Source organism: Coregonus clupeaformis, chromosome 21, assembly GCF_020615455.1.
Source record: "Coregonus clupeaformis isolate EN_2021a chromosome 21, ASM2061545v1, whole genome shotgun sequence".
Lineage (NCBI taxonomy): Eukaryota > Metazoa > Chordata > Actinopteri > Salmoniformes > Salmonidae > Coregonus > Coregonus clupeaformis.
In genome coordinates this window covers 2,702,265-2,717,843 of record NC_059212.1, presented here as the reverse complement: position 1 = coordinate 2,717,843, position 15,579 = coordinate 2,702,265, and the positions used below count along the sequence as shown (strand labels likewise).

At 41.4% G+C, this 15,579-nt stretch overlaps 1 protein-coding gene across 1 annotated transcript in view; it reads left to right on the top strand.

Annotated features, from left to right (window-relative positions):
- myo10 (myosin X) overlaps positions 1 to 15,579 on the top strand; it is a 326,310-nt gene that overhangs the window by 70,177 nt on the left and 240,554 nt on the right. Inside the window, exon 2 of the mRNA XM_045206170.1 lies at positions 5,034 to 5,132. Within this exon, the coding sequence (XP_045062105.1) occupies positions 5,034 to 5,132 (99 nt within the window). The remainder of the gene's footprint in view (positions 1 to 5,033; positions 5,133 to 15,579) is intronic.

The window sequence follows — 15,579 nt, the reverse complement described above, 5'->3', positions numbered from 1 at the left end:
TGCAACTTGGCTATGCGCACTGACATGCTGCCACTGCAGCCCAAGTTACTCCACGGTTCCAAGAATAACACTTACCTTGTGAGCCTGAAATGTAAGAACTTGTGCAAGGAACCGCAAGTCCAAAACAACAGAACACCTGTCATGACTTGGTAAAGCGCACGCGCACACTGCATAGTATCGACCAGAGTCGATGAACCACGGCAGCCCGAGAATCAAATCCACATGGAACTGTGGTAACCCGGATGAATGCGCAACATGCGCGCTGCCTAACACCCACTCTCGGACCCAGCCATAAGAACACTATGAGTCACACAGGGAACGGTTACATCCAAGCGATAAAACCTCACAAAGGTATGTCGGGAATGCCAACTCGCTGCAGAACAAATATCACCAATCGTCATGCCCCTGAACAATGCCCAAGCAGCCGCCACACCCCTAGTGGAGTATTTGTATTTATTATGGATCCCCATAAGCTGAGCAGCTACTCTTCCTGTGGTCCAGCAAAATGAAGGCAGTTATATAACATTTTACATTACAATACATTTCACAGCAGATTTCAAAACACATTAAGTGTGTGCCCTCACAATATGTTTTGAACATGACAGTTTACAGTCCAGGGTTACTCCAAGCAGTTTAGTCTCCTCAACTTGCTCAATTTCCACATTATTTGTCCCAAATACAATGCTTTTAGTTTTTGAAATATTTAGGACTAACTTATTTCTTGCCACCCATTCTGAAACTGACTGCAGCTCTTTGTTAAGTGTTGCAGTGATTTCACTTGCTGTGGTAGCTGACGTGTATAGTGTTGAGTCATCAGCATACGTAGGCACACATGCTCTACTCAGAGCCAGTGGGAGGTCAATAGTAAACCTGAGTTACTTTTCGGTGTACATTTGAGTTCCTTTGTGACATCACAGAATCACTTTTCTACAGTTAACATAACTGTTAACACTAATGTTAGCACAAGGTATTTTGTAACACATTTACAGTGCCTTCAGAAATTATTCACACCCCTCGACTTTCCACATTTTGTTGTGTTACAGCCTGAATTTCAAATTGATTCAATTTAAATGTTTTGGTCACTGGCCTACACACAATACCGCATAAAGTCAAAGTGGAGTATTCAATCCCCTTTGTTATGGCAAGCCTAAATAAATACAGGAGTAAAAATGTGCTTAACAAGTCACATAATAAGTTGCATGGACTCTGTGTGCAATAATAATGTTTAACATGATTTTTGAATGACTACCTAATTTCTGTACCCCACATACAATTATCTGTAAGGTCCCTCAGTCAAACAGTGAATTTCAAACACAGATTTAACCACAAAGACCAGGGAGGTTTTCCAATGCCTCACAAAGAAGGACACTTATTGGTAGATGGGTAAACAAATAAATAAAGCTAACATAGAATATCCCTTTGAGCATGGTGAATTTATTATTTACACTTTGGATGGTGTATCGATACACCCAGTCCCTACAAAGATACAGGTGTCCTTCCTAACTCAGTTGCTGGAGAGGAAGGAAACTGCTTAGGGATTTCACCATGAGGCCAATGGTGACTTCAAAAACAGTTACAGAGTGTAATGGCTGTGATAGGTGAAAACTGAGGACGGATCAACAACATTGTAGTCCACAATACTAACATAATTGACAGAGTGAAAAGAAGGAAGCCTGTACAGAATAAAAAATATTCCAAAACATGTATCCTGTTTGCAAAAAGGCACCTAAGTAATACTTTAAAAAATGTGGCAAAGCAATTAACTTTTTGTCCTGAACACAACATTTTATGTTTTGGACAAATCCAATATTACTGAGTACCACTCTCCATATTTTCAAGCATAGTGGTGGCTGCAACATGTTATGGGTATGCTTGAAATCGTTAAGGACTGGGGAGTTTTTCAGGATAAAAAAGAAACTGAATCGAGCTAAGCACAGGCAAAATCCTAGAGGAAACCCTGGTTCAGTCTGCTTTCCACCAGACAGATATTTCTGTATTTAATTTTCAATAAAATTGCTAACATTTCTAAAAACATGTTTTCAATTTGTTTTCAGATGGGTGAGAAAAAAATATATTTAATCCGTTTTGAATTCAGGCTGTAGCATAACAAAATATGTAATAAGTCAAGGTGTATGAATACTTTCTGAAGGCACTGTAGATAGTTTGATTTTGTGAGTCACCACAAACCTGATAATACTTTCCCTTACCTACCTATTCATTCTCATACATTGATAGACACTGAGTGTACAAAACATTAAGAACACCTTCCTAATATTTAGTTACCTGTCTCCTCCCCTTCAGCTACACTGATTGAAGTGGATTTAACAAGTGACATTAATAAGGAATCATAGCTTTCACCTGGATTCACCTGATCAGTCTATTCATGGAAAGAGTAGGTGCTCTTAATGTTTTGTACACTCAGTGTAAAATACTTAAATAGCTAAAGTTAAGAAATTATGGAAATCTCTAAATCCTATCGCTATGAATAAAGTTAATCAGTCACATTTCTCAGATCGAAAGATGAGTTCCTTTATGAGTTTCACCCTGTAGTCCGGATTTATCTCTTCCTAGGTGATCCCTCGTTCTTCTAACGTGTGTGTTTCTCTCTTCAGCGGGAGTCTGTCGAGGGTTTAGAACAACATACTGCTCTCCATTGATACACTGCTGACAGGGTAGACATGCAACCTATGTGTGTGTGGGTTGGTGGGTGGCTGGGTGGGTGGGTAGGTGAAGGGGGCACAGCTAGAATCCCTCTTTTTATCTCTCTAACTCTCTCTCTTCTCTCGCTTCCTTTCTTCTCTTCTCAGTCAGGTGCCGCTTCAGACAGAACTCGGCTAGTCATCCTAGTCAGTCAGATGTAGGGCATATGGGTCAGGGGTCAATCATTGGCCCGGTTCAATAGGGGGGGCCCCCTGGCCCTTGCCAATGCATTCTTCAAAAAGCACGGTATGTTTTTCTCATTAACATTAGCCGGTCACACTAATGAATATGGCGCACCTGGTTATTTGGTTTGGTATATTTCATGAAGAAACACATTTGGGGGGGTCAAAGCTACTCTCTTCAGGGGCAGGGGGGAACTGCAAGAGGACGGCTTGAGCTAAAAAAAAAAAGGAGAAAAAAGAACGGCATGCATTCACTTTCATTTAATTCAAAGATATGACATTCTTGACTGCCTGACTGATAGTGGTCATATTATTAGAGTTAAGAAAATATTTAATAAATAAACTAAAGTAACAAATAAAGTAAAAAGTAACACAATAAAATAACAATGACAAGGCTATATACACGGAGTACCGGTACCGAGTCAATGTGCAGGTTAGTCGAGGGAATTTGTACATGTAGGTAGGGGTAAAGTGACTATGCATAGATAATAAACAGTGAGTAACAGCAGTGTAAAAATAAAGCTAAAGTGTTAATGTAAATCGTCCGGGTGGCCATTTGATTAATTGTTCAGCAGTCTTATGGCTTGGGGGTTCAGTGACTTTCAGTTGCTTCATAATTTCTTTAAACAATAAAGCTAATTTACCAACATTTCTGAAAATGGATATATAGCATTTTGGAATGAAACTCTTCATTTACACATTGCAGCTTTGAACTTCTGAACCCCCTTACACGGAATGCTCATTATCAAAAACTCCCATGTATGTCACAGCGGCTGATGACTAATCGCTTTTGACAGGCAGCTGCATTGACCTCTCTGCATAGCGTTGACCTTTCCCTTAGAGCCAATAGGGTCACAGCTGTCCGGAACTGGGAAACGTATTGCGGATTCAGGTTACAGGAGGTTTATACCTGGGGCACACTTTAGCACACTCAGGAGAGCAGTAAACATTTTTGTTTATTTAGGCCTTTACTGAGCGTGGACGATTGTGGTGGAACCTAGCTTCAAAAGAGGCTTCTATCTAATGTGACCTAGAGGTTTTGTGCTTTTTTGGTTTAGTGAACATTCACATCTTTACAGCTGGATAATTACTAATTACTCAAGTTGTTTTTTCCCCCCTGTGTGCCCAACTTGGAACTGGCAACCCTCTGGACACAAATTTTTACTGGGTATATATGAACAGAAGTAAAAGTATGTAAAATACTACTGTTGTCATATTTTTTATTCAAGCTGATCGGAGGTCTCTTTAGCTATTCACCTCCTGATGCCAAAGCTACACTTGGGATATGGAAAACTGGTCCTATATAAGAGCTTATAGAGGCAATATTTGCCAAGAGCGATCCACTGCCCTCAGTTTGACTCTCAGACAAAGAGTTACCCTTTGTTAAGTAAAAAATAGATAAGTAAAAAATAGAAAATAGAAAATAATTAAAGAGCAGCAGTAAAATAAAATAACAGTAGGGAGGCTATATACAGGGTAGGGAGGCTATATACAGGGTAGGTAGGCTATATACAGGGTAGGGAGGCTATATACAGGGTAGGGAGGCTATATACAGGGTAGGTAGGCTATATACAGGGTAGGGAGGCTATATACAGGGTAGGGAGGCTATATACAGGGTAGGGAGGCTATATACAGGGTAGGGAGGCTATATACAGGGTAGGGAGGCTATATACAGGGTAGGGAGGCTATATACAGGGTAGGGAGGCTATATACAGGGTAGGGAGGCTATATACAGGGTAGGGAGGCTATATACAGGGTAGGTAGGCTATATACAGGGTAGGGAGGCTATATACAGGGTAGGGAGGCTATATACAGGGTAGGTAGGCTATATACAGGGTAGGGGAGGCTATATACAGGGTAGGGAGGCTATATACAGGGTAGGGAGGCTATATACAGGGTAGGGAGGCTATATACAGGGTAGGGAGGCTATATACAGGGTAGGGAGGCTATATACAGGGTAGGGAGGCTATATACAGGGCTGTATTTGACTTTATTCTATCTATTGTATTAGATTTTTTTGTTCTATGAAATTGTAAATGCAGGGCTCCCTTTAAAAAGAGACACTAGTCTCAATGGTGACTCCCTGCTAAAATAAAGTTACAAAAATAAATACTAATAAATAGTAAATGTCTATTTTGTCTCTTTTTACAGGGCACCCGTGTGTGGTTACGTGAGGAAGAACAGTACCTCCCCAGCACTGTGTCCTCTTGCTCTGGAGGCGTGGTGGTTTTCACTACTGAATATGGACAGGTAAGACCATAACACTCCCCTTTTAAAGACAAAATGACTCCCTATTCACCCAAGTAAGTTACAATACAAATCTGGCGACACCTCAAGAATGTGCTCGCCTGCTTTTGGGGTTGCCAGATTTCTGTATTTATGGGTTGGGATCCCCATTTTCCCAACCTTGCCTGCATTGAAAGTATCTGGTAGCACAACAGAGGCAAATGTAATGTCATTTCAGAATCTGGTAACCTCTCATGGAAAGTGACTTTTAGACCTCTCCTTTTTTACCGCTTTGTTCCATATATTGTGAAAACAAGGGGTAGACTGGTTTGTAGTTTGTTTAGGGGTCAAAGCGCAAAATCAAATTAACTTCAATGGTATTTGAAATTCTAAGGCCAAAATGACCAACCATGTTTAAGGAATATTCAGACCGGAATAAAATATATTTTTTTTTGTTGCAACATATAAAGCATGATTCCTCTAAAGTGGATGGTCCTGGAAAGGACTCAGATAAAGGCTGGACACTTAGTAGGACTATGCCTATAAAACTCCATACATGCTACTTAAAGAGTGTTTTTCTCACATGACAGTTGTGTTTGCTTTTGAAGCCAGTCTTCAACTAACAATGGTTTGATGATGAGCACTACAGAGGAGGCAACCAGCATACAGGGAAGAGCATACTGGTAGGGCAGGCTGATACACCCATAAAACGCTGTGGACAGGCTCTTGAAATGCCAGGTTTACTGCTTCTTAAACACTCTGTAGGGTCACTTTGAACACCCCTGTGTTTTAGTGTGTACTTTGGGTTACACTTACCCACAACTCGAAACACTGTTGTTGTGTGTGATTAAGGCTGTTGGGTTTGACTGCTTGGAGGTCAGTTGCTAACAACACATTTAAAAGAGAGAATTGATGCCACTGAAGTTGACACAGCCCTGACAAACAACTAACACTCAAGTTGACACAGCCCTGGCAACCAATTTAGCCACTGTAACGGAGGTGGGTCAGAGAACCATGCTTGCGTGAGGATTCACCTTGACTGAAACCTCAAGAAAGGGAAAGGGGGATACCTACTCAGTTGTACAACTGAATGCTTTCAACTGAAATGTGTCTTCCGCATTTAACCCAACCCCTCTGAATCAGAGAGGTGCGGGGGGCTGCCTTATTCGACATCCACGTCATCGGCGCCCAGGGAACAGTGCCTTGCTCAGGGGCAGAACGACAGATTTTTACCTTGTCAGCTCTGGGATTCGATCAGGCTTTAGCTCAACTGGCTACCAATGCCACAATAGTACTACTCCTATTTGTCATCTCTTCAATCTAAGCCTAAAGGAAAGTGTGTGCCCTCAGGCCTAGAGGGAAGCAAATGTCATTCCGCTACTCTGGCGCCGACAGAGAGGGCTGCCTCACTTCTAGTCCTTAGGAAACTTTGCAGTATTTTGTTTTTTTATGTATTATTTCTTACATTGTTAGCCCAGAAAATCTTAAGTGTTATTACATACAGCCGGGAAGAACTATTGGATATCAGAGCGGCTTCAACTAACCAGCACTACGACCAGGAATACGACTTTCCCGAAGCGAATATTTTGTCCGCACCACCCAGGGAATTTGAACTGATTCCAGAGGCCGACCCAAAACAACACCGCCGGAGGAGAGGGAGCCGGAGCGGTCTTCTAGTCAGACTTAGGAGGCGCGCACTCCACCCATCGCTTCCGAGTATATTACTCGCTAATGTCCAGTCCCTAGACAACAAAGTTGACGAGATCAGGGCAAGGGTTGCTTTCCAGAGAGACATCAGGGATTGCAACATACTCTGTTTCACGGAAACATGACTCTCTTGGGATATACTGTCACTGTCCATACAGCCATCTGGCTTCTCAGTACATCGCGCCGACAGGAGAGCCAGTTTCATCATAGCGCTTGATGGTTTTTGCGACTGCACATGAAAAAACATTAAAAGTTCTTGAAATGTTCCGTATTGACTGACCTTCATGTCTTAAAATAATGATGGACTGTCGTTTCTCTTTGCTTATTTTAGCTGTTCTTGCCATAATATGGACTTGGTCTTTTACCAAATAGGGATATCTTCTGTATACCCCCCCTACATTGTCACAACACAACTGATTGGCTCAAATGCATTAAGAAGGAAATAAATTGCACAAATTAACTTTTAAGAAGGCACACCTGTTAATTGAAATGCATTCCAGGTGACTACCTCATGAAGCTGGTTGAGAGAATGCCAAGAGTGTGCAAAGCTGTCATCAAGGCAAAGGGTGGCTACTTTGAAGAATCTAAAATATATTTTGATTTGTTTAACACTTTTTTGGTGACTACATGATTTCATATGTGTTATTTCATAGTTTTGATGTCTTCACTATTATTCTACAATGTAGAAAATAGTAAAAATATAGAAACCCCTTGAATGAGTAGGTGTGTCCAAACATTTGACTGGTACTGTATGTATGGTGGTATTATAAATGTTGTATTGTAGATATGTAGTGGTGTAATACTGTTATATTAACTGTTTTATTTTATTTTTTGCCTTAATTTGTTTGGACCCCAGGAAGAGTAGCTACTGCCTTGCCAGCGGCTAATGGGGAACCTCCATAAATACAAATACAAATACATAGTCTTGTGGTGTGCATGGGGCAGTGTTCGATTTGGTCAAACTGCATCACATCGGGAGATATTTACAGATGTTCTGGGCAGCACAGTGTCCAGGTCAGGAGACCTGCCGACACCATAGTGTTGGAGATTAAGGTTAATAATGGGCATCCTTCTCTTAATCCTCCTCCTAAGTCAGGAACTCCAACAACTCCACTCTGACCAGGGCAGGGAATTTATTGCGTGTCGAATTTGAATCTTTCTCATGAATAGAAAATATGTCTTATTAGATCCTATGTCCAAATTAATGTCCTATGATGTAAATTCAATGGATTTCAACTCTGAAAGTAGCTGTTACTAAAGAGAAGTATTTCTGTTTTCTTTAAACAGCAACTACAAACTTCGGCAAACTTTAGCCACCACTAGCTAACAATCAATGGAAGTGATAAAGGCATGTGTTTGCCTTTTTATTAATGGCCAAAACACCTTTGTAACATCAAACCAATTATGGAGTTGATTTGAATTGATTTCAGTTGATTTGGCCATGAATTGCTGATAATTGCACACATGCCCCTATCACTCCCATTTGATTTTTAGCTAATGTGGATAAAGTTAGCAGAAGTTTGTAGTGGCTATTTACAGAATACCAAACCATGGTTTCTCCTGGCCAATGGACTACTTTCAGGGTGAGGGAAGATCTAACATCAAGTTGTAAAATTCTAAACTTCCCCTTTAAACCAGTGTTAATTTTGTCAGATATTTTAGATGTAGTTTTAGTCTTTATGACTAAAATACATTTTAGTCTTAGTCCCATTTTAGTCATTTCATCCTTCTTAGTTTTAGTTACTAAAACTCAGGACAATTTGTGTCTAGTTTTATTCACAGTCATTTTAGTCACATATTTAATAATTCATGTTTACATTTAACTTCTGTCATGTGCACATTAAGATATCCTTGTCCAACTAGGCCTACTGTCCCCTCATATAGTTGGCACATTGCTATTGTGGCAGATTGTAACCAATGCCAGCCATGATTTACTATATAACCTAGGCTACAAAACCTTGGCTACAGGTTAAACAATTTAGGCATACAGCTCTTTTCTTTTACAAAAGCACATTTACTGGAAAACTGTGCAGATGCAAAGTTGAGTAACAGAATTTCGATAAAATCTTGCTCAGTTTGTGACCACTTTTTCCAAAAACGTCAATATCTGTTCCAAATTAAGATTCAAAGAGGTCTGCAGAAAGAATGGGGTGTTAGCTATTACATGACACCTTGAGAAAAAATAATATATTTTGGTTATTGAAGTGGACTTACACACAGTAACAGAATTGTGGTAACTGAATTTAATCATGGGTCCCCGATCTGTACTACACAGAAATGCATACTTATGGATATTAATGTAATTCTCTTCATGGTGATGTATCTTAAATAGGTACACAAAGGTAGAAATATGCAATATCCTCCTTTGGATATTTGGTTATTATTCTACACAATGTCTATTATTTTATGAGCTCCGCCACCAAACGACCGAATTTGGTTGGTCCGGACTGGACCAAATCTGAACCAATCATAGACGTTTATGTTTCGCAAGTTTGGACAAGAATGTACAGCACAGTAGAGCTCAGTAGACTATAGTACAACACAGAACAGTACAGTAAAGTCAAGAAGAGTATAGTTCAGTACAAAAGAGTAAAGTAGCATATGCACAGTGTACAAAACATTAGGAACACCTTCCTAATATTGAGTTGTACCCTCTTTTGCCCTCAGAACAGCCTCCATTTTTTACAAGCCCATAAGCATCTGTTTTCTTTCAAAGTAGATTTGTTTAAGACTACCAAGAAACACTCTGTGACCCTGTTTTAGCTCACTGTAGTAAAACGTTAAACATTGTCTATCCGACAATGACCTCAAGGCCATTAACCAGTGTCATGGCTTGTGTCAATATGTGTTGGTAGGTTTAAAATCAGTCTTGGCTCAACACAAGGCAGTGTTTCACGGTCAATCCCTTTAAGGGCTTACGGTGTCTCACTGCTGTCAGGTTGACTCACACGGAGAGCGGTTTAGTTGGTAGATATGATATAAAGAGGTCACAGGCACTCTGCTGGGGTATATGATTTAGGTCAATTATATTGGCATTGTCTGTTTGACAGAAGAAATGAAGCACAGTAAGAATATGGGTATTGTTTGTGTCTGTTCCTTACCATGGAACAGAGTTGTAAAGAATATTGTACTGGTGTATAACACAGGGGGGCAACTTTGGTTTTAGATGTGGGGGGGACATAACCTGGCGGTGGGTCTGGGGGTCCTATCTCAGAATTGTTTTGGGCATCTAAAGCTCATTTCCTGCATTTCTACCAGGGCTGTCCCCAACAACAAAAAATTGGTTGACCAAGAGAAGTCATTTCTTTCGACCAATCGATTGCTGCTGCTGCTGTCCTTTGCAGATTCTGCTGTTATGCTCCTGAAGTTGCCGGTAATAGGCTACACCAGCGATCTGCAACCTTTTCCATTTGGAGTGCCAATTTATCTTACCATTTCTACCAATCTGAGTGCCAATTATGATTTTCATATGCAGATTTTCATGGAACAGTTTAATTTCATTTATAATATAGTTTGTATCTCAAAATCATTGTCTGTGGTTAAACAACAATATTCCCGTGCCAGCTGTAAGCTATTTGTGCAAGGGATAAGAAGTAATCAGGTATTTTATGACATTTCCACTGGATCAGAGCATTACATTTTCCCTTTCATGAGGAGTGGTTATTGCAACGGAGAGAGCTGGAAATATTGTTCAAATACTTTGAGGAATTATTGTCATTCTCAATAGATTCTAAAAACAGACTTTGTTTACTTGCTGCTTGAGGTGAAGAGCTTCACAGCTCATTAGTGGTGGTTAGTTAAGACAATGAGAAATACTATCAGATATCCCCAAATGGGCACATTTATAGGCCTACATTTGTGTGCAGGCCATATAGACTAGTCCTACTTCTATATGCATAAACAGGTGCGTGTCCTTACTCAACATTGACAGGAGCGTTTCAAACAAAAGACAATTAATACATTGACAAAACTCATAAATGCAATGAAATAAACTTTAAAAAATTACTCACAAGTGTAGCATAGGTTGTGAGTTCTGCAAAACACATGTCCACTACGAAAATGAGAAATGTAAATGACTGTAATAATAATACAGGGCCTAAAATGACCTGCAAAATGTGGGTAGATTTTGGCATTGGGGGTAAGATGTCCATTTCACCAGCCACCTTGGCGGGTGGTCAGGGCTCCACAGTGCGAGCATTTCACTCACATTTGTGAATAGAAATAGTCAAGTATGATCTAATTTATAGCAAAGTAAATGCTGCAGTAGCTGTTGTCAAAGTATTTCTGCCGTTGGTAAAGTCAACGAACTACAAATCCTATTGCCTATCCCACCTCGAGCTGCAACACTGCCTGGATAGGGGCTGTGCGCATGTGGAGAGCTGAGTGAAAGATTCATTTTTAGAAGTGCACAGGCATAACAGTTTATTTCATTTCATTTATTTGAAATGAAAGTCTACTGAAGTGAGACGTTGTCCTTGTGTTTCTTGGCTATTTACATTGTTTTGTTCACAAGATAGGTTGTTTTTCAATGTTTGAGTTTCAACTGCTAGGGAAGAGAAGACAATGCAGCTACTAGTCAGACTCTAAATCTCACAGGCACATGACTCTCCAGTCGCGTTACCACAGTAACCTCCCGCCCTTAAAGGGGCAGGTGAACATGTTTGTCTCATCTGTGATATTTTGGTTAAAAGGCTCAGGTCACAAAAAAACTTAAATTAAACAATATACCGCATTAGTTCTTACTAGTAATACATTTATTGTTTTTGAAACATTACAAAGCATGCTCATCAGTTTTTTGTTTTATTTTGTTGATGTAATTTTAGCTGGAGAAAATATTTTGGCTGGTAAAAAAACAAAAAGTAAATTTTAGGCCCTGATAATACACTGCTCAAAAAAATAAAGGGAACACTTAAACAACACATCCTAGATCTGAATGAATGAAATAATCTTATTAAATACTTTTTTCTTTACATAGTTGAATGTGCTGACAACAAAATCACACAAAAATGATCAATGGAAATCAAATTTATCAACCCAAGGAGGTCTGGATTTGGAGTCACCCTCAAAATTAAAGTGGAAAACCACACTACAGGCTGATCCAACTTTGATGTAATGTCCTTAAAACAAGTCAAAATGAGGCTCAGTAGTGTGTGTGGCCTCCACGTGCCTGTATGACCTCCCTACAACGCCTGGGCATGCTCCTGATGAGGTGGCGGATGGTCTCCTGAGGGATCTCCTCCCAGTCCTGGACTAAAGCATCCGCCAACTCCTGGACAGTCTGTGGTGCAAAGTGGCGTTGGTGGATGGAGCGAGACATGATGTCCCAGCTGTGCTCAATTGGATTCAGGTCTGGAGAACGGGCGGGCCAGTCCATAGCATCAATGCCTTCCTCTTGCAGGAACTGCTGACACACTCCAGCCACATGAGGTCTAGCATTGTCTTGCATTAGGAGGAACCCAGGGCCAACCGCACCAGCATATGGTCTCACAAGGGGTCTGAGGATCTCATCTCGGTACCTAATGGCAGTCAGGCTACCTCTGGCGAGTACATGGAGGGCTGTGCGGCCCCCCAAAGAAATGCCACCCCACACCATGACTGACCCACCGCCAAACCGGTCATGCTAGAGGATGTTGCAGGCAGCAGAACGTTCTCCACGGCGTCTCCAGACTCTGTCACGTCTGTCACATGTGCTCAGTGTGAACCTGCTTTAATCTGTGAAGAGCACAGGGCGCCAGTGGCGAATTTGCCAATCTTGGTGTTCTCTGGCAAATGCCAAACGTCCTGCACGGTGTTGGGCTGTAAGCACAACCCCCCACCTGTGGACGTCGGGCCCTCATACCACCCTCATGGAGTCTGTTTCTGACCGTTTGAGCAGACACATGCACATTTGTGGCCTGCTGGAGGTCATTTTGCAGGGCTCTGGCAGTGCTCCTCCTGCTCCTCCTTGCACAAAGGCGGAGGTAGCGGTCCTGCTGCTGGGTTGTTGCCCTCCTACGGCCTCCTCCACGTCTCCTGATGTACTGGCCTGTCTCCTGGTAGCGCCTCCATGCTCTGGACACTACGCTGACAGACACAGCAAACCTTCTTGCCACAGCTCGCATTGATGTGCCATCCTGGACGAGCTGCACTACCTGAGCCACTTGTGTGGGTTGTAGACTCCGTCTCATGCTACCACTAGAGTGAAAGCACCGGCAGCATTCAAAAGTGACCAAAACATCAGCCAGGAAGCATAGGAACAGAGAAGTGGTCTGTGGTCACCACCTGCAGAACCACTTCTTTATTGGGGGTGTCTTGCTAATTGCCTATAATTTCCACCTGTTGTCTATTCCATTTGCACAACAGCATGTGACATTTATTGTCAATCAGTGTTGCTTCCTAAGTGGACAGTTTGATTTCACAGAAGTGTGATTGACTTGGAGTTACATTGTGTTGTTTAAGTGTTCCCTTTATTTTTTTGAGCAGTGTACATTGAATCCATTAAAGGAATTACCATAACCAAACAAACATTGCAGATTAGAAATTATGGGAACTATCCGCAAATATAGGCTACCACTGGTGATATATATATAATGGGGAATTGATAGACACAGCAAACAATGCACATGAGGAAGCTATGAGACAATAAATACCCACGAAATGGTGGGAGAGAGTGCATTCTGGAGAGAGACGTGCCTTGTGCATCTGAGCTACAATCCCCATATTCTTGGACCGTGTCATCCCTGCGGCCTTCTCAATGGATTAGTCCACGAGACAGGCGCAAATAAGACTGCTGGACGAAACAAATCTCATGTTTTTAAAACAGACCCATTTTGTCTTACAGTATTCCATAAAAGGCACCCAGACCTTATGAAAGTTGAACAGTATACCCTTAATCTTGTAATGAATCAAATCTAGTGATACATAACTTGACATTTCTGCCATCCATCGTGACATTGTGGGAGGATAACCAACCTTCCAATTAATGGCAATGCATTTCTTAGCCTCTATAAATGTTAGGTTACACAGTTTCTTCTGATAAAAGTCTCCAGTATCAACATTTCCAAACAAACAAAAACAGGGAGAAGGGAGAATCTGAAGACATGCTGAGATAAAAGAACATACTCTTTGCCAGAATTCAGCCAGCCTTCACAAGATCATAACATGCAAATATGTCTACTTTTGTGTTTTACACCTTCAGCAGAGGAATTACATTTCTGAGTGCATGATATTCAGTTTCACTGGCATATACTGTAGTATGTTTTATGGATGGTCTTAAACTGCAGTAATTTATGTCTGAGATTATACGGTGCATTCGGAAAGTATTCAGACATCTTGACTTTTTCCACATTTTGTTACGTTACAGCCTTATTCTAAAATTGATTAAATTGTTTTTTCCATCATCAATCTACACACAATACCCCATAATGACAAAGCAAAAACAGCTTTTTAGAAATGTTTGCAATTAAAAAAAAAATTAACCTGGAAATATCAAATTTACATAAGTATTCAGACCCTTTACTCAGTACTTTGTTGAAGCACCTTTGGCAGCGATTACAGCCTCGAGTATTCTTGGGTATGACGCTACAAGCTTGGCACACCTGTATTTGGGGAGATTATCCCATTCTTCTCTGCAGATCATCTCAAGCTTTGTCAGGTTGAATGGGGAGTGTCGCTGCACAATTTTTTTCAGGTCTCTCCAGAGATGTTCGATCGGGTTCAAGTTCGGGCTCTGGCTGGGCCACTTAAGGACGTTCAGAGACTTGTCCCGAAGCCACTCCTGTGTTATCTTGGCTGTGTGCTTAGGGTCATTGTCCTGTTGGAATGGTGAACCTTCACCCCAGTCTGAGGTCGTGAGCGCTCTGGAGCAGGTTTTCGTCAAGGATCTCTCTGTACTTTGCTCCGTTCATCCTTCCTTCAATCCTGACTAGCCTCCCAGGCCCTGCCACTGAAGAACATCCCCACAGCATGATGCTGCCACCACCATGCTTCACCGTAGGGATGGGGACAGATTTCCTCCAGACATGACGCTTGGCATTCAGGCCAAAGAGTCCAATCTTGGTTTCATCAAACCAAATAATCTTGTTTTTCAATGTCTAGATCAGCTTTAATATTGAAGATAGTAACTTCCATCAATGTAATTGATCTCGCAATATATATATACAGTGGGGAGAATAAGTATTTGATACACTGCCGATTTTGCAGGTTTTCCTACTTACAAAGCATGTAGAGGTCTGTAATTTTTATCATAGGTACACTTCAACTGTGAGAGACGGAATCTAAAACAAAAAACCTAATTTGCATTTTATTGCATGACATAAGTATTTGATACATCAGAAAAGCAGAACTTAATATTTGGTATAGAAACCTTTGTGTGCAATTACAGAGATCATACGTTTCCTGTAGGTCTTGACCAGGTTTGCACACACTGCAGCAGGGATTTTGGCCCACTCCTCCATACAGACCTTCTCCAGATCCATCAGGTTTCGGGGCTGTCGATGGGCAATACGGACTTTCAGCTCCCTCCAAAGATTTTCTATTGGGTTCAGGTCTGGAGACTGGCTAGGCCACTCCAGGACCTTGAGATGCTTCTTACGGAGCCACTCCTTAGTTGCCCTGGCTGTGTGTTTCGGGTTGTTGTCATGCTGGAAGACCCAGCCATGACCCATCTTCAATGCTCTTACTGAGGGAAGGAGATTGTTGGCCAAGATCTCGCGATACATGGCCCCATCCATCCTCCCCTCAATACGGTGCAGACGTCCTGTCCCCTTTGCAGAAAAGCATCCCC